General features: G+C 41.9%; 1 protein-coding gene across 5 annotated transcripts in view; it reads left to right on the plus strand.

Moving 5' to 3' along the window:
• The first annotated feature begins 6,997 nt into the window (after positions 1-6,997).
• WASHC2A (WASH complex subunit 2A) overlaps positions 6,998-19,919 on the plus strand; it is a 61,234-nt gene continuing 48,312 nt past the window's right edge. For all 5 annotated transcript variants that reach the window (XM_027062548.2, XM_027062550.2, XM_027062551.2 and 2 more), the window contains exons 1-5: positions 6,998-7,135; positions 7,227-7,349; positions 8,137-8,301; positions 16,442-16,504; positions 18,891-19,064. In XM_027062548.2, the coding sequence (XP_026918349.2) occupies positions 7,133-7,135; positions 7,227-7,349; positions 8,137-8,301; positions 16,442-16,504; positions 18,891-19,064 (528 nt within the window). In that variant the 5' untranslated portion in view covers positions 6,998-7,132. The remainder of the gene's footprint in view (positions 7,136-7,226; positions 7,350-8,136; positions 8,302-16,441; positions 16,505-18,890; positions 19,065-19,919) is intronic.

Consider the following 19,919-nt stretch of genomic DNA (forward strand, 5'->3'; position numbering starts at 1 on the left):
GTATATTTTCTTGTCTTATAAGGCTAGGCCTGCTCAGGTTTTCCTTTCAATTGTTGCCAAAATATTTTTGCATGTTTGCTGAAAATGCATAACCTGAATTAATCATGAGGAAACTTAGGAGAATTTTATAAAAGAATTGGCTAGCATTCTTCAAAACAATATTAAGGTCATAAACAAAAAAGAAAGATGAAGGAATAAGGAGACATAATAAATGTACTATGTGGTTCCAGGTAGATAAAAGGACATGGGACAAAGATGAGGTTTAAATGAGGTCTATAGATTAAGTAATAATAATGCATCAATGTTAATTTACTGGCTGATTGTACTGTGTTTATGTAGGTTATGAACATCTGGGGGGCACCCTGGGTGGCTCAGTCCATTGAGGGTCTGACTTCAGCTCAGGTCCGATCTCACGGTTTGTGGGCTTGAGCCCTCCATCGGGCTCTGTGCTGACAGTGCAGAGCCCGCTTCAAATCCTCTGTCTCCCTCTCTCTCTGCCCCTCCCCCATGCATGCATGTTTGTGTGCATTTTCTCTTTCACTCTCAAACATTGGGGCACCTGGGTGGCTCAGTCGGTTAAGTGTACGACTTCAGTTCAGGTCGTGATCTCACGGTCCATGAGTTCGAGTACCACGTCGGGCTCTGTACTGACAGCTCAGAGCCTGGACCCTGCTTCAGATTGTGTCTCCCTCTCTCTCTGCCCCTCCCCTGCTCGCATGCAGTCTCTCTCTCTCTCTCTGTCAAAAATGAATAAACATTAAAAAGAGACCATTTGGGGAAACTGGGTAAAGGATATGTGGGAATTTTGATAATCTTTTTATAAACCCGAAATGATTTCAAATTAAAAAATGAAAACATTAAGGGCACCTGGGTGGCTCAGTTGGTTAAGCGTCCGACTTTGGCTCAGGTCATGATTTCATGGTTCTTGGGTTTGAGGCCTGCATTGGCCTCTGTGCTAAAAGCTCAGAGCCTGGAGCTTACTTCCAATTCCGTGTCTCCCTTTTTCTCTGCCTCTCCCCTGCTGGCTCTCTATCTGTCTCTCAAAAATAAAGAAATATTGAAAAAAGTGAAAACATTAAAAGGTGAAAAAATTTAATTGTAATTAATATTTATTATATTTTATTTATTATAATTTACTTATAAAGTTTTATTATAATTTCTATTATATTTTACTTATTATAAGTAAATTTATTTATTTATTATAATTTATTTACAAAATATTTTAACATATATAATCAACCTCTTGGCCAAATATAGGAGTTGCAGACTTGCAACAATGGGTGAGTAGAACTATTTCCTAGTAGTGTTGCTTTCCTTAAACTGTCAATGCAGGAACTGGACTCCCAGGATTACAATTCTCCTTGATAAGACTCGCCAACCACTTCCGGGAATAATGTTGGCATTATTCGAGGGTGCAGGTGAGATGCCTGCCTTCTGATGTATTTGGGCAGGTAGCTGAGCCAAGGGGAGGTTGAATAAACATGTAGAAGGGTTAAGGTCCTATAGTACCAAAACTCTCAAGGACTCACAGCAGATTGAAAATTCCAACTCTTGAAAAGAGAGCTCAGTGATTAACAGAGGCGGGCAGAAGGGTTGTGCTAGAAATCCATTCCTGAGGGCCCTGAAAGTGCTGCTTGTTGACATATTGAGTCAGAGTATAGTATCAGCAAGCAAAGCTGTTTGATCTCCAGAACTCATCAGCCTCTGTCACTCTGTGTATGGGTCAGCTTTTCCACCCAGGTCAGAGAGCAGGGATCCCTTCGACAGAGGAGCATGTTGTCCATACCATGGGGCACCTGGTTTCTGGGTTTTCTGACTGGGAAGCATTTCTAGCCTCACCTCATGTGGAGACTCTGAACTACCTGTTCTTGGAGAAAATCTTCTCTCAGGACCTTTAAATGACTCTTAGAAGAACCATGGCTTGCCACTAGTGGGACTTCTGTAGAAAACAAACAAACAAACAGGGTGGCTAGACTCTATTTTCAAGAAAGTAGAGTTAGAAAATCAATCCTTATATTACATATAGCATATTTGATGGTCAAACTCACACATGGATATTTTAACTCTGGGAGTATTTCAGTGTAACATCTGAGAGCTGTGCATTATAAAAGCATACAATGTTCTTTTTTTTTTTTTTTGTCAGCTTTCTCAGACTGTAATGCCCTAAAGTTGTAAAATTAATCACACTGAACAAAGAAAATTTTACAAATTGTTTAATACCTTTGACTTGAATCCTACCTTTACTGAAAAGGCAAGCAGCTAGTGGTTTACATTATTATGTGTACCTTAAACTAAGCTAGAAGTTATTATAAAATGGAAGATTTTTGTGATGTTCAGTATTTCAAAAATACTTCAGATAAAGAATAATTACAAGTACATTTTAAGAGTTGTAAACCCATTTTGCAGGCAGTAGTTTGTTGAGCTAAACTAAGGGTTTTGCCAGAAAGGAAGAACAATGTCATAAGTAATTTTGTGTCTCATTAAAAAGAATTTGGTGAGAGAAGGGCGACTGGCAAAACCTATCTCGGAGGTAAGAAATCTAACCTTAACAGTGGTAGAGCTTGACACTGTTGGGACACAGTTGGACACATTTGCTGTTCATGCTTCATTTACTAGTGCAAAATGGTAACAGTAGTAGTAATTTTGAGAGTTTCAATTTGGCCAAACTATTAGATACATAATTCATAAAATACTAAAATAGTACTTAAAAAGTAATCATAACTACCATTTCTTTAAAAAGAGCATATAACTGACAGTAGATTTATTGGGTCAGATCTACATTATTGGATTCTTAGGCTTGTGGGTTCTTATAAAACAAAACTCATAAGCCCTCTAGAGCAATCAGAACTACAGAGAGCTAACAGTACATGCAAAGGGACTGGGGGTTTGGTTAGAGATGGTTGGTTACAATCCCAAACTCTAATACTATAGTCACACCATTTATACCACTCAATTACTTAGAAAACCAGCTGGATTTGAACACTTTTTAAAAAATGTTTATTTATTTTTGAGAGAGAGAGAGAGAGCGAGCAGGGTAGGGGCAGAGAGAGAGGGAGACACAGAATCCGAAGCAGGCTCCAGGCTCTAAGCTGTCAGTCAAACTCACGTTCATGGGATCGAGCCCCACATTGGGCTCCGTGCTGACAGCTTAGAGCCTGGAGCCTGCTTCGGATTCTGTGTCTCCCTCTCTCTCTGCCCCTACCCTGCTCGCTCTCTCTCTGTCTCTCTCTCAAAAATAAAAACATTAAAAAAAATTAAATAAAATGCTGGATATGTCAGTGGCTTTTCTCATTAAATCCTCTAATATTAATGAACAATGAAATATCCATTAAACTATTAGGAAATAAGATATACTGGATTATGTAATGCTGAGAAGTTTATGTCTTCAACAAAATTGTTATACCTTTCCCTGACTTTAAGCAATATCCACACTATAGTCATTAACTGAAAAATAAAGAGTATGCCATTATTTCCACTATGTGAAAAATAAAATCTTGTAAATCATAAAAAAAAACCCAACTCATATTACAACTACTTAAAATATTGTAAACTTATCAAAATGCACAGGAAAAAAGTTTTTTGTTTTTAAGTAGGCTCCACACCCAACATGGGGCTTTAACCCATGACCCCTTAGATCAAGAGTTTCATGCTTTACAGACTGAGCCAGCCAGGTGCCCAGAAACAAGTTTTAATATGCTGCACAATGGGTAGATTCATCTGAATTCTCAGGCATGGTTATGGCAGAGCAAGAGCTCTCTAATATGAACAGATTCAATAAAAAGCAGGACTTAAAAACATTTGAAAAGGTCTTTGGGAGAAGTACCAGTATAGAGAGCAGTATTGAACACACAGGAAGTGGAGTTCAAGATAGCATTATCCAAGGGGAGGCTGGAAAGCTTCCATCAAGAACACAGTGGCCACTAATCTCAGGCAAGAGCAAGGACAGTGTTTCCAGAGACTGAAAGAAAGGGAGCATGTAGCCGGTTGTTTTTGTTTTCCTAGCATCTCTTCTCCCTGCTTTTGGTTAACAGTACCAATTTCAGTCCCCCTTAGAGGTGGAAGGAATGGGGGTATGACCTAAGGGGAGCCAATCAGATTTTATCTTAGGAATTTGGAAGTTCAGAAGAGAAACACAGGAAGGGAAATGATTGGGGCTGTCATTCTGATGGCAGTGGCTCAAAGGGGACTCCCGATTTCCTCTGGTTTATGCCCTTCCTAAGACCTGCTTGCTTAGCTTTTCCTTAACTGTGAATTCTGCAGGTTTTTTCTCCAAATTCTATTTTGTTGGTGTTTGCCAGTTGAATTCTGTTGTGTGCAAATAAAGAACTGTATGAGATACAGGTGTGTACACATTGAAACATCTTAAGTATGAGGTAAGAAGTCTATTCTCTCTTGCAGAGGCAAGTGGGGTAGATAATTTGAAAAACGTGATGAGGGGCGCCTGGGTGGCTCAGTCGGTTAAGCGTCCGACTTCGGCTCAGGTCATGATGTCGCGGTCCGTGAGTTCGAGCCCTGCGTCGGGCTCTGTGCTGACAGCTCAGAGCCCGGAGCCTGTTTCAGATTCTGTGTCTCCCTCTCTCTCGGACCCTCCCCTGTTCATGCTCTGTCTCTGTCTCAAAAATAAATAAACGTTAAAAAAAAAAATTAAAAAAAAAAAAGAAAAACGTAATGAAATTATGGAAGGGAGCTATCAAGTATAAGTATAAAGATCAAAGATAAGCAAAAGGACTGCTAATCAGTGTTGAGAGTTCAGCCAAATTTGCAGAATATGAATTTGTAGTGATTCCATTCACGAACCTAGGCGCAGGAAAGGAGAAAGGACATCATTGCACTGATTTGTAGTTAGGAGCTAGCAGAACTATGTGTCAGAACCTTGACATACAGATATTAAAGGGCTTTCAAGGGAAGTTGAAGGCTACTATCACGGGCTGTACGCAGAACAGGCAAGGAAATAGAGCTAAGAGGGTGGAATTGGGGGACAAAAGGAGAACTGAGGGATGGGTTTGGGTTAGTTGAGAACAGACAAGGAAGTAAAGGCTGCTTTATTGCAGTCCAGATTTAGAAGAAAATCAGGTGATAAGATTCAGGGTGTAGGCAAGCAAGGTGCTTAGAGAATCGGGATATTGATTGAGATTACTGAGGCACATCGAAGCTAGGGTCATTATATGGCTCCTGAAGTTGCCCATGATGATGTCAGACGAGAGATGCCAAGTGCAGTAACCAGTTCACCTAAATTTTACCAACCAAACTCAAGAGGTTTTTGTTTTGCTTTTTTTTAATGAATGTGAGGGAACAGCTAGAGGTTGATAGATGGTCACTTAAAAATAAAGTTCTTTTGGGGTGCCTGGGTGGTTCAGTTGGTTGTTTCTGACTTCCACTCAGGTCATAATCTCATGGTTCATGGGTTTGAGTCCTGTGTTGGGTTCTCTGCTGTCAGCACAGAGCCTGCTTTGGATCCTCTGTTCTCTCTTTGCCCCTCCCCTGCTCATGCTCACTCTCTCTCTCTCCAAAATAAATACACATTAAAAAAAAAAGTTCCTTTAAAAGAACTAAGACTAGCTACAGGGTAACAGTGGCTAACTATGTAAGTTCCCAGCTTGCTTCTTTACTGGCTAATTCTGAAGAAGTTATTTATCTTCCGATGCCTCAGTTTCTTCAACTATAACATAAAGATAATAGTACTTGGGATGCCTGGGTGGCTCAGTCGGTTAAGCCTCTGACTTCAGCTCAGGTCATGATCTTGCAGTTCGAGAGTTCGAGCAGTGCATCAGGCTCTCTGCTGCCAGTGCAGAGTCTGCTCCAGATCCTCTGTTTCCCTCTCTCCGTCCCTCCCCTACTCGTGCTTTGTGTGTGTGTCTCTCAGAAATGAGTAAACATTTAAAAAAAGAGACAATAGTACTACTTCCTGGGTCACCGAGATAATTAAATAAATTAACATGCATCAAATGGTAAATACTGAGCACTTCATAAATGTTAGCTATTATTATTAAAGGGAGACATATCCAAATACACTATAACACAATGTAATATTTTATGATATTTGTACAAACAGAAAATAACTGACAGGGGCATTAAAACTATACTTGGGATACTCGGGGAAGTTTTCACTGAGGTGTTAGAGGCAAAAACAAAAGAAAGCTGTAAGATCTGTTTAAGGCTCGCCCTAAGGCAGACATTGTGATAGCTGTTTTAAGAATATCATCACATTTAATACCATGTCCCTGCAAGATATGTATCTTCCTTTTACTGAGGAGGAAAGCTAACGGAGGTTAAATAACTTACTTACCCTTGGGTACAAAGGAATGAAAAGAAACTGGAATCTTTATTTAGATAATTTAGTTAGTTGGTCTGGCACAAGCGGGACTCTGCAGAAGGAATTTAAAGGATGCGTGGAAATAGACTAGCAGGATCACTGAGCGCTAGTGGGGAACTGGGAAGGTTGAAGATACAGTCGCAGCAGGGATCAGATTATAAAAGGTATTTGCTTGTCTTATGAAACGTCTGAGCTTGAATCTGTGGGTAATGTCCAGGGAGTAAAGGATATTATGCAGGCCCTAGGCAGTGAGTTGACACCAAGCAGGTCAGAGGGCATGGTGATGGCCAGACTGGCCAGTCATTCTCCACTTAATGAGCGCCTGTGCGCCAACCTCACGAAGGGTAGCGGAGATGCAACAAGGAAAAGACGCAGCCGGGGGTAGCTTTCGCTCCGCTCACCTCGCGCGGAGGCAGAAGCCCCCAGGCGGGTTGTTCACAGGTTTCTTTCGGGCTCTCCTCCTGGGCCGAGCCGGGCCGGCAGCGTGCTCCTCAGCGGCCGTCTGCGCTCGCCGGGTCAAGAGCAACCTGGCCGAACGCTTCCCTTCAGCACCCCGTGGCGTCGGCATCCTCCCTGCTCCCAGCTTCCACGCGAACTCAGCAGCAGGCCTACTAACTCAAGCCCGTAGTCTGCACGCCCTTCTTCCTTCCGGCGGCACCACACATCCGGTCACGTGTGGGGCGGGTCACATGAGAGTTGGTCACGTGCCGGGGCCGCAGGGCTCGAGGCTCGGGGCTAGGGGTTTGGCTTCCGCAGACCTGCGGACCTCAGCGGGTGCGATCGTGGCTGCCCCGGAGGCCGGGGAGCTGCACGACTGGGATGGTGAGGGCGGCGGGCCAGGGTCGGAACGGGGTCGGGCCGGGGCTGGTGCTTTCCCCAACCTCAGCCCGTCTTCTCATTCTTCCCGCTGCAGATGAACCGGACGACCCCCGACCAGGAGCGGGCGCCGGCGTCCGAGCCCGTGTGGGAGCGGCCCTGGTCGGTGGAGGAGATCCGCAGGAGCAGCCAGAGCTGGTCGCTGGCGGCCGATGCGGGCGTGAGAGGCGGGCCCCAGGGAGGGGAGCGGAGGGCGGGCCGCCTGGGGTGACCCCGAGGCTTGCGAGCGGGAGGACAGGAGACCCCGATTCCTTCGCCACTCGGTGTATTCTGCTGCCCCTGTTCATGCGTTCATAAGGCATCCCTCCCCAAAAACGCCACTGTGGCAGTCCCTAGGCACCTGGGCGGGGGCGGGCCCATCGTCCTTAGCCGAGTTCCCCCACTCCGACTGCAGCCCAGACGCAGGTCTCTTCCTTGTTTGGGTTTTTTAGCGCTGCTCGCATCTCCATCCTGATGGAGGCAGATAGGTTATCTCTGCGCCGCGGGTTTGCTAGGGCGCTAGTGAGGCCATTTCACTTTGGGACCTGGACTGTGTGGGGAGGTAGACAAGCCTGTATATGGATATCCTCGAGTGGGACTTTAAAGGCCGGGGACTCAAGACTCCCGAAACTGTGATTCCAAAGTCCCATATGAACACGATTTTTTTCTTTTTATAAGAGTGGCAGTTTGTTATTTTGCCCTTGATCTGGGATTTCTGTAGAATGATAACCAAACAAGACTTTAAAATTCGTCCAGAAGCGAGATAGCAAGTGTCAGTGTACTCCTTGCCACTGTTTGGATGAGTTTTGTTAATGTTTTTCAGTGATACTTGGTTTTGGGTGTTGTCGAAAGCAGCATCTCTTACATTCTAACACACAAAGGTGAAAGGAAATGGGTTCTTTTTTGTTTTGACACACGGAGTAGACTCATATGATATTGATACTACTGTATGTTTATTTTTTAAATAGCTACTACAGTTTCTACAGGAATTCTCACAGCAGACTATCTCTAGGACCCATGAAATCAAGAAACAAGTGGATGGGTTAATCCGGGAAACTAAAGCCACAGATTGTCGCCTACATAATGTCTTCAATGACTTCCTTATGCTGTCTAATACCCAGTTCATTGAAAACGTGAGTTACTTAGTTGTGTCAGACTTATAAATAGTGTTTTCTGGAGGAACAAGAGTCCCTTGGCGTATTAAATGATGTATTATTAGGTACCCTCCTCAATTTTCATGAACACAGGGGTTCTTGGTAATTGAAGCTTCTTTCTCTAGGATTAATGCCTTTTTAAATTAGTACAGTTTGTTTTTTCAGGCCTTTAAAAAAATCTAATGATAAAGTTATCTTACATTCTAGTTTTTCGTACCCTTTTAGTTTTGAGGATAGTCAGCACTTGTGCTGGTATTCCCCCAAGCCTTATTGTGGCCATGTCCCTTAAGGAGGGCTGTGCACCTGCTTGGTCTGATCCTGGTCTGACCAGCATGTGACTACACTATTGATTGTGTCCATTATGTTCTGATGAATTCTGTTAAAGGCATATGTGTGCCTACTTGAAATATTCTTTTTTGTTTTGGATTTTTTTAATGTTTATTTTTGAGAGAGAGCCAGCGAGAGAGAGAGAGAGAGAGAGAGAGAGAGAGAGAATGAGAATGAGTGGGGGAGGGGCAGAGAGAGAAGGAGACAATCCCAAGCAGGCTCCAGGCACTGGGGTGTCAGCACAGAGCCCAATACACTGGAACTCGTGAACCGCGAGATAATGACCTGAGCTGAAGTTGGACGCTTAACTGACTGAGCCACCCAGGTGCCCCTGGAATATTCTTGATTAACGTTTTGTTATGATGGCTGAACCTGTGGTACAGAATCAACTCTAGAAAGATTACTGGGCTTTAAGCCATGTGTGATTTTCCCTATATGTATGATTTTATTTTATTTTATTTTATTTTATTTTATTTTATTTTATTCTATTTTATTTTTTTAAATAACTTTTTAAATTTACTTCCAGGTTAGTTAGCATATAGTGCAACAATGATTTCAGTAGTAGATTCCTTAATGCTCCTTACCCATTTATTCCATCCCCCCTCCCACAACCCCTCCAGTAATCCTCTGTTCTCCATATGTGAGAGTCTCTTATGTTTTGTCCCCCTCCCTGTTTTTATATTATTTTTCTTTCCTTCCCTTATGTTCATCTGTTTTGTCTCTTAAAGTCCTCATTGAGTGAAGTCATATGATATTTGTCTTTCTCTGACTAATTTCGCTTAGCATAGTACCCTCTAATTCCATCCACATAGTTGCGAATGGCAGGATTTCATTCTTTTTGGTTGTCAAGTAATACTCCATTATATATATATATATATATATATATATATATATATATATATATATATATATATATATATACACACACCACATTTTCTTTATCCATTCATCCATCGATGAACATTTGGGCTCTCTCCATACTTTGGCTATTGTTGATAGTGCTGCTGTAAACATTGGGGTGCATGTGCCCCATTGAAACAGCACACCTGTATCCCTTGGATAAATACCTAGTAGTGCAATTGCTGGATCATAGGGTAGTTCTGTTTTTAATTTTTTGAGGAACCTCCATACTGTTTTCCAGAGTGGCTGCACCAGTATGCATTCCCACCAGCAGTGCAAAAGAGATCCTATTTCTCCGCATCCTCACCAACATCTGTTGTTGCCTGAGTTGTTAATGTTAGCCATTCTGACAGGTGTGAGGTGGTATCTCTTTGTGGTTTTGATTTGTAGTTCGCTGATAATGAGTGATATTGAGCTTTTTCATGTGTTGGTTGGCCATGTGGATGTCTTCTTTGGAGAAGTGTCCATTTATGTCTTTCACCCATTTCTTCACTGCACTGTTTGTTTTTTGGGTGTTGAGTTTGATAAATTCTTTATAGGTTTTAGATACTAGTCCTTTATCTGATATATTGTTTGCAAATATCTTCTCCCATTCTGTCGGTTGTCTTTTAGTTTTGCTGATTGTTTCCTTTGCTGTGCAGAAAATTTTTTATTTTGATGAGGTCCCAGTAGTTCATTTTTGTTTTTGTTTCCCTTGCCTCCAGAGACATGTTGAGTAAGAAGTTGTTGTGGTCAAGGTCAGAGAGGTTTTTGCCTGCTTTCTCCTGGAGGATTTTGATGGCTTCCTGTCTTACATTTAGGTCTTTCATCCATTTTGAGTTTATTTTTGTGTCTGGTGTAAGAAAGTGGTTCAGGTTCATTCTTCTGCATGTCGCTGTCCAGTTTTCCCAGCACCATTTGCTGAGGAGACTGTCTTTATTCCATTGGATAGTCTTTCCCGCTTTGTCAAAGACTAGTTGTCCATGTGTTTGTGGGTCCATTTCTGGGTTCTCTGTTGATCTGAGTGCCTGTTTTTGTGCTCTTCCCTATATATTTATCGACTTCCTAAGTACTAGATTCTAGGAATACATAGTTAAGTTAGATAGAACCTCTCTTTATTATTTGTTTATTTAAATTTTATTTATTTTTGAGAGAGAGAGAGAGAGAGAGAGAGAGAATCCCAAGCAGGCTCCATGAACTGTGAGATCATGACCTGAGCTGAAATCAAGAGTTGGATGCTGAGCCACCCAGGCACCCGATAGAGCCTGTCTTTAGAGAAGATCACAATCCTCCATAATAGTGTAATTCCAGAATAGGAAGGAAGCAAGTGTGGCTAGAGCCTAGTGAGTGAGTGAAGGAGGGACTGTTAAGATGAGGATGGAGAGGAAGCTTAGTTAAACTGACCTATATTTCTCAGAGGGAGGTTAGTGTAACTTTCTGAGTGTCAGCCATAGATCATCTGTGGAAAAAGGATTATTAAGTAGGTTATTTCCTGAGATTGTTAGGTGTAAAGTGATAGAAAGGATTTTGAAAATTGCTAAATTGTAAAAGCTCTATTCAGGACTTTTAAGAGAAGACCAAATAGCATCATGCAAGTATGTTATGCAACACGGTTGTGCATTTTTTTAGTAGTTTAGGTTGAATTGCCGCTACTAGCATTTTTGGGAGTCTGTAAAATAAGGATCTTAATGAAGGTATTAGAGATCTCTTTGCCAGTAAGTTTAAGATAGAGCCAGTATTTTAGTAAAATCTGTAGTCACTTTTTAGTCATCTATGTAGAATATCCGTGCTTGGTCCTGAGTGTCTTTTTCACTGGCAGAGGCAGTTTAGAGGTGTATATGCAGCCCATCATCTTTCCATGAAGCCAAATTTGGTGTCCATTCTGGTATACTTGTTGCTCTCATTCTGTACTTTTCTTGCTGGATCAGGTGCTCATTTCTTCTCTGCGATCAGTGTTAGAGACCTAGAGGGGGCATGGAGTAGAATTGGGAAGGGTCTACGCAATGTGCCTGTACCACATGGTATTGGATTAGCATCTGTTTGAATTTTGGGGGTTAGGCGGGTATCATAAACTGTGTTTTCTGAATCACAGTCTTCATGTCTTCCTTGTCTTTTGTTCAACTGTTCTTTTCTGGTGAAGTTTTTTTTTTTTTTTTTTAAGTTTATTTATTTTGAGAGATGAGTGCAGAGAGAGAGGGAGGGGCAGAGGGAGAGGGAGAAAGGGAATCCCAAGCAGGCTGTACTCTGTCAGTGCAGAGCCCGATGTGGGGCTCAATCCCATGATCGTGACCTGAGCTGAAATCAAGAGTCAGATGCTTAACTTCCTGCGCCACCCAGGTGACCCCTGGCCAAGTTATTTTAGATTTTGAGTTTTTCTTGATGTAGCAGAGTTTTTTTTGTGGGTTTTTGTTCTCCTGAAAAATTTTTTTTTTTTTTTTTTTGTAGTAGTTCTTTATTTCTGTTCACTTTTTGGATTCCCTTTTTGCCACCCATCTTTACATTTCCCTAGTCCTTAAGCTTCTTCCACTTCCATTCTGCAGCCAGAATTCCCCTCTCAATGTACCTGTTGCCACTGCCAAGTTTAACTGCTTCTCACACCTCCTGTAGTGCAATGTGTTACATGTTCTTCTCATTCGTGGCAGAACATGATGATGTTAAGAGTACAGCTAACGGTTAATCAAACTCTGAAAACATCTGCATGCTGTTAATACATTTGGCAGTGATTTGGCTTTTTATGTATTTTCTTCAAACCCTGACATTGGTACTCATGTATTACAATTCTGGTTTGAATGATGTTGCCGTTTGGTTTCATGATAGTTTATTGGAAAGGTATTCAAAGGTAGCTTTCTGGGTTTTAGGAATTAACCTCAAAAGCAGGTACTAGGTTGAAAAATGCATTACAGAGGTAGTGAAACTAAAGAGCAATCAGGGCTTTCTAGGGCAACAGAAATGAGTTCCTTTAGTAAAGGCTCAAGAGGGAATTCTGAAGGAGGAAAAATACTAATTAACAGTGGCCAGTGCTTCAGTGTGTTATCAGAAGGGATTCATTAAGCTGTTAATTTAGGAATTTCGTTCTAAAACATTGAGTGACCTAGAACAACTTTTTTTTTTTTTAAAGGTTTATATTTTTAGTTGTCTTTACACCCACTGTGGGGCTTGAATTCATGACCCAAAGGTAAAGAGTCTCATGTTCTACCGACTGAGGCAGCCAGGCACTTCAGATGTGACTTCTTTAGTATAGCACTTCTCATGATTATAATTTTACACTTATTGATGTGCTCTGATGTGTCAAACTATCCTACTAAATCAAGCCCCACATTTTTTGTGAATGTTGTATTCCTTGGGGCCAGCACACTTCTTTTTTTGTTGTAATTTTTATTTTTTAATTTTTTTTTTTTTTTTTTTTTTTGTGAGAGAGACCGAGCACGAATGGGAGAGAGGCAGAGAGAAAGGGAGACACAAAATCGGAAGCAGGCTCCAGGCTCTAAGCTGTCAGCACAGAGTCCAAAGTGGGGCTTAAACCCATGAACCGTGAGATCGTGACCTGAGCTGAAGTCGGACATTTAACCCACTGAGCCACCCAGGCACTCCATGGGGCCAGCATACTTCTGATTCGTAGAAACCTAGTGAATATTTGAATGAATGAATGGGAGAGCACATAAATGAAAAGGACTAGGGCTGTGTATAATTTGTTAAGAAATCGTCAGCCCCTAGTCCCTTTTCTCCAGTTCACCACCTCATCTCTTCCCCATCTCCCCAAATGAAGAAAAGATCCTTTGAGGGAAAATATTTGAGATGTTTAACAATTCTGGGAATGGCTACCTGATTTAAAAATGATCAAAAAACACATGAAGCTGTGAGATTAGCCTGGTCACAGTGAAGGAAGTTAGCGCGGATTGTCTGCTGTGTGCTGAGTACTTGAGATCCATAGTTCTAGTCACTCTTGGAAGATCCCATGGGTCTCGTGTGTTTGCTGGTTGGTTTCTTAGAGGTCATGTTTGGCCTCAGCCACAGGCTACTGATGTTTCATGAGGTAGTTTTTAATGAGAGCAGGAGAAAAAAAAGTAGGACTTTGGAGCTATTCAGTCATGAGTGTGAAGCTCAACCTTTTAGTTTAAATGGTCTCGCTATTTAAAACCTGAAGTGACTTTGGTAGGTGCCATGTCTGAAAGTCTCAATTTTAAGACCTATTTACTTTTTTGTCCCTGTCTTTGAAAATTAACCCCTCCAAATTTCTGCTCTTTATAGAATAGTTCTTTTTTAAAGTATGGAAAAAGAAGCAGCATCTGAAATTTCAGATGGTGGAGAAGTGCCTGCCAACATACTGGCATATAAATTCTAAGTCCATTTCCCATGCAGACATTGGCCTGTAAGTTTTTTCTTTTTTTTCCAAGTTTATTTATTGGACGCCTGGGTGGCTCAGCCGGTTAAGCATCCAACTTCGGCTCAGGTCAAGATCTTGCAGTTTGTGGGTTCGAGCACCATATTGGGCTCTGTGCTGATAGCTCGGATCCTGGAGACTGCTTAAAATTCTGTTTCCCTCTCCCTCTCTCTGTCCCTCCCTGCTGACGCTATGTGTGTGTGTGTGTCTCTCTGTCTCTCAAAAATAAACATTAAAAAAAAAGTTGATGTATTTATTTTGAGAGAGAGAACGATTCGGGGAGAGGGAGAGGGAGAGAGAGAGAGGGAGAGAGAGTGAATGAGAATCCCAAGCAGGCTCTTGATACAGGGCTGGATCCCATGAAGTGCAAGATCGTGACTGGAGCTGAAATCAAGAGTTGGATGCTCAACCAACTGAGCCACCCAGGCGCCCCAAAGTTTTTTCTCTCTTGTTATAAAAGTAATAACACTTGTAGGAGAGATTGGCATAGATAAAAAATATTAAAGTGTGAGAAATTAAAACCACAAAAAGTCAACCATAATTCCACCTCTCCAAATTAAGCAACCATTAAACACTTTGACATATTTTTCTAGTGTTCTTTTTTTTTTTAAATTTTGTAACGTTTATTTATTATTAAGACACAGAGAGAGACAGAGCATGAGCATGGGAGGGGCAGAGAGAGGGGGAGACAGAATCTGAAGCAGGCTCCAGGTTCTGAGCTGTCAGCACAGAGCCCTACGCAGCGCTTGAACCCACAAACTGCAAGATCATGGCCTGAGCGGAAGTCGGATGCTTAACTGACTGAGCCACCCAGGCGCCCCTCTAGACTTTTTTTTTTTTTTTTAATGTTTATTTTTGAGAGAGAGAGAGAGAGAGAGAGCATGTGAGCAGGGGAGGGCAGAGAGAGACACACATACACAGGATCCGAAACAGGTTCCAGGCTCAGCTGTCAGCAGAAAGCCCCATGCGGTGCTTGAACACACAGAGTGGTGAGATCATGACCTGAGCCAAAGTTGGATTCTCAACTGACTGAGCCACCCAGGCACCCCTAGTCTTCTTTTTTTAACTTTAATCTTTCCTATATGTACATATTTGCAGACTGCATTTTTCTTAATGATAATTATTTAATGAACATTTTAAGTCTTTTTGATAGAGATTTTTTAATAAAATTTTTTAATGAAATTTTTCACATCTAGAAAAGAACAGATAATAACCATAAATGCTAATAATATGCACCAGCCTGCATTAACAGACTTTTTTAATGAGTTCTATTTTTTTTAATGTTTTTATTATTTATTTTTGGGAGAGAGGGAGACAGAGGATCCGAAGCGGTCTCAGTGCCGACGACAGAAAGCCCAACGTGGGGCTGGAACTCACGAATTGTGAGATCATGATCTGGGCTGAAGTTGGACGCTTAACCGACTGAGCCACCCAGGCATCTCTGCATTAGCAGACTTTAAGAATTTTCCGTTTGCTTCAAAGGCACCAACTCCTCATTTTTTTATCTTAGCTCTAAATACTTTAGGTGAGGGCCCCTTTGTACCTCTGTGTTTTTATTCTTACGTGGAGAGTGTAGATCTGCATGGATGTATATGAGTGCTTATATGTGAAGTATGGGATAGGAGTGTTACCTTGTTTTTTTTCCCCATATAGGTAAGCTTTATTGTACAGTTCTTTTCCTCACTTACTTACATGTGTGAACGTATGTGTATCTATGTTTGTGTTTTTATGAATGTAAAATTAGACTTATGTGTAAATGCAGATCACTTTCTTGCGTCTGTATTTTATTATGCTTATCTGCTGTGTGCCGGGATCACAATCTTAAATACTGCAGATTTCTAATAAGTCTTCTTAGAACACGTCCCCATGTCTTCTTTTTAACAGTTAAAAAGTAAAGGAAATCACAAGGAGGTACTGGAGCCCTAGCTCTGTTTTGAGCCAGCCAGGTGCCCTGCCATAGCTCTGTTTTGGAAAAGAGATGCCTGCCTGCCCATGCTGTATGGGCGGAATGCCTGGCCTTCTGGCAAATCCTTGGTGGGCTCGGCCTGTCTGCTTTCATATAAGTGGGATAATAAGAGCTTATCAACCATTTGAAGCAACAGGATGGAAATAACTTTTACCATTTCCATTGCTCAGAATGTTAAAGTTCTTGTTATCTAGTAGGTAAGTTCTACCAGTTGACATTTTCCGTAGCCTCTCATTGAAGTATGTGTGTCATTGCCCTGTCAGCGTTAAGTGTTAGGTGAAGCCAAAAGGTATGAAAACTGGAGTCTTCATTGTTTTTGTGACTCTTTGTGGTCAACATGAGATGGAGCTTTTTTCATGTTTTCCAGTCATTTGTATGTCTTTAAATTTAATTTTTGGTGAATTAACTACTGTTCTTTGCTTGTTTGTCCTTAACCAATAGCCTCAGTCATTTGTTGAGTAATCCTTTCTTCTGTGTCTTTCTTTGTTGTGTGTTGAATTCTTATATTACGATTCGTTCCAAATGATATTTTGACCATTTAAAAATGAATTTGCTTCCCTATTTAGCGTGTATACGATGAAGAAGTGGAGGAGCCGATACTCAAGGCTGAGACAGAAAAAGCAGAACAGGTACTTGCATTAGATCCCTCTTAGTTGAGTTCTTGACTTAGGGAAGAAAAGTGGTGGAAATTTGTAATGTGGCCGGTGGGGGATTGTGGGCAGAAGGATGGTTCCTGGGGCAAATGGGAAAGGCTGCTCCTGACACCCCAGGAATGGAACTGTGGTTTGTTTCTGAAATGTAGTGTATTAAGAAATATGTAAAGTTTTTGAAGTCTGGCATCAGAGCAGAGTGCAGGAGATTTTCTGTAAAAGGCCAGATAATGTTTTATGTTTGGCTGGCTACCTTGGTCTCTTGTCTCTTTCCCTTCTTTTTGCTCTTTTTTCCTCCTTCTCCCTGCCTCTCCCTGCTCTACCCCCAAATGTGGGGGTTCTATACAATAGACCTTGAGGGTTCTACAACAATAGACCACACACTGGGCTGTACGTTGTGAGTTCTTTGAAGACCATGCTTCCCTGTTGTTTTATGACACCATTGACTCCTGCCAGTTGTAAATGACTGAGGTGAATGCTGGTTTAGTGCACAGCTTGCTGCAGGATGTGTTAGCCCAGAGAGCACAGAATGTGCAGTGAACATTTACTGACTCCAGAAAGATTGCAGGGAGCTGGTAACTTGAACACAGACTTGACCCTCAGGAAGTTATGGTCTTAGTTGGAGCAGTAGGACATAACATGTTGGAGCTGCTAACTGTTCTGGAAGATCAGATGAGAAGAGCTCAGTGGTATAAGCAAGGAGAACCTACAAGGATAAGGTGTTAGCTCAGTGAAGAAGGAAAGGCCAGATTTTAAGGCCGAAATGGCCTTAAAAAAGAGAGAGAATGCCATGCACTAAGTTCAGAGTTGGGGGATGTGCCTGGTATTTTACAGACAATGATAGTGGAAGATACTGGTGGTCAGCAGGAGGAAGGAAAAGGAAGTGAGCGGTGGGTTCATAAACCAGGCTAAGGAGTCGAGGGGCAGCAGTTTCTATCTTTTTATCTCTGTGACCTTCACATGTTTTGGTTACATAAACATTCTTCCTGGGTGTTGTCACTTCATGGGCCAAAGCATAGATAAGACCTTCTGGACTTTCTAGCCTTCTGGCAGAAGTTGCATTCTTTTCCTCCCCCTTAGAAAAGCACTGGAATATAAGTTTATAATCGGAGTAGCCTTGACTCAGCTCTAAGAGAAAATATAAATCACTTGGAAAAGTTGGTACTTCATCAATAGCTATTATGTATGTGAAGCTGTTAGGATAGGATATTAGAAACCAGCTACAGGGAATCTGCCTATTCCCAGGTTAAAAAAAAAAAAGTTACTTTGTTTTTAATGATTAACTCAAAAGATTTGCTGACCATTTAAAAGCAGTGGTTTGTGGTTACACCAAATCAGGGTTCAGTTTGAAGTGATGAGTATTTAGTGAACTATTTTTAAAAAGCCCCTATGTAATTATTTCACAAACCTGTTTTCACACACTCAGTGCAGAATTAGCTATTTAACTAGAACCAAGCATACTACAGTGGAAAAAAGATGCAGCCAGAACAAAAAAGCTGGATTAGAAGGATTTCCATCCTTGAGGTAAAAGTACAAAAAACTCATAGAGTTTTCCCTTTGTCCCTTACAACAGCACCGTATGGTTTGATTCCTTCTGTAATTATGTATCAATTTCTAGAATATTTGTGAAGAGGGGAAATGACACTAAATTCTTTTTTCAATATTTCTCACAACTGATGACACAGTTGGGTGTGTGAGGGGACTGTCACTGACAGCTGCTGTTGTAGGAAACGGAGGCCTGTGGAGTGTTTTCAGCAGGTTGGTGATATGTACAGACTTTTGGTGGGGGCATTGTTCTCGGATGGTGTACAGGATAAGTTGGAAATGATACTGACCCTCTGTTGGTCTGAAACACATTTATAAATAGCCATAACTACTAGTTTTTTGGTTTTTTGTTTTCACCAATTGAAAGATGACATCTCTGGCTGGAGTCCCTTTCTTCTAAGTTTTAACTTCTGAAATTGTCCCAAGGCCCATTAACCAAGGTTAGTGGGATCCAGTCATGGTGAATCTGAAAGTCTGGGCCCTTTGTTCCTCCAGTGGTAGGGGAGTCGGGTGCCACTGGAGGGCTTGTGACATCCCATTCACAGGGGATGTTTACATAGGTTACCTAACTGAACTGTCATACATAGTGATAGTGTAGTAGTGCTTTTGTTGCTATAGATGGTGAACGGGGAGTTCTGGGACCTTCGGTAGTGTGGTCCATGTCCAGAAAGTGACAAACTTGGGATTTAAAACTTACTCCAAAGTCTGTCAAGGCATTCAGCAGAGTCTGACTTGTTAACATTTGTAATTGATTTCTTTTTGTTTTATTAGGGCGGTATCAATAGTTTGAAGATCTGTACTGAACAGTATTTTTTTGTAGGAGAAGACCCGGGAACAGAAAGAAGTAGATCTGATTCCTAAGGTTCAGGAGGCTGTGAACTATGGTTTACAAGTATTGGACAGCGCATTTGAACAACTAGATATAAAAGCAGGAAACTCAGACTCAGAAGAAGATGATGCTAATGAACGGGTGGAACTGATCCTTGAACCAAAGGTAAGGACGTTCAGTTCATGTTACTTGTTATTACACTTGTTGTGTTTGGGGCACTTTACTTGGGTACAGAATTAGTAAGACATGGGCTTGACTTTTAGGAAGTAAGTATGGTACTTAGCAGTCTCACATTGATTCCTTTAGAAACCCTTGCTTTACCGGATCGTTGATGGAGCACCCAGCAGGTACAAGGCAGCACGCCAGGGTAGGGGAGTACAGAGGTGCAGGGCATGGCTCCCACTCTCCAAACGCCTCTTATAGCATTACCAGTTGGTGGGAGAGAGGAGACATCTACGAGTCACCGTCATAAGTGCTCTGGGAGAGAACTGCTTCTAGCTGGGGAAATGAGGGTACAGATGAGACCCGAATTGGGTTTGGAAGTATGAGGAGATTGTTGGGAATGTGAACTTCTGTAGCTTGTGCTGGGGAGACGGCACAAGTGCTGAAAGACATTTGTGTTGTTTGCGGGTTTTGGCTAGGATGAATAAAGCCGCTGTGAGCGTCCACGACTAGACTGTTAGCCGTGAATATAGTTACTGCTTTCCTGTTACTTTACCTCAGATCTGCAGAGGAGACTTTGGGGCAGCACAGCCAGGCAGAGGTAAACATAGAAGGTTGCCATATTGATTTTGAGAGAGAGTCCTTGTGACACACAAGTGCTTTATGGATTGGAACATGCCCCAGAGCCAAGATCTTCTGTCGTTCGTTTCACCTCACACTTCTCTTCCAGTTTGAGCCTGCGGTGTTGTACCGTGTTGGGGCTGTTCCTCTTGCACTGGTATACTTGCTGGCTTGCCTTTTCCTGTAGGGATTTAGCAGTCAGCAGTGGACCCTGGGTGGTGTATTGCCTGGGCCATG

This window comes from Acinonyx jubatus, chromosome D2, assembly GCF_027475565.1.
Source record: "Acinonyx jubatus isolate Ajub_Pintada_27869175 chromosome D2, VMU_Ajub_asm_v1.0, whole genome shotgun sequence".
NCBI lineage: Eukaryota > Metazoa > Chordata > Mammalia > Carnivora > Felidae > Acinonyx > Acinonyx jubatus.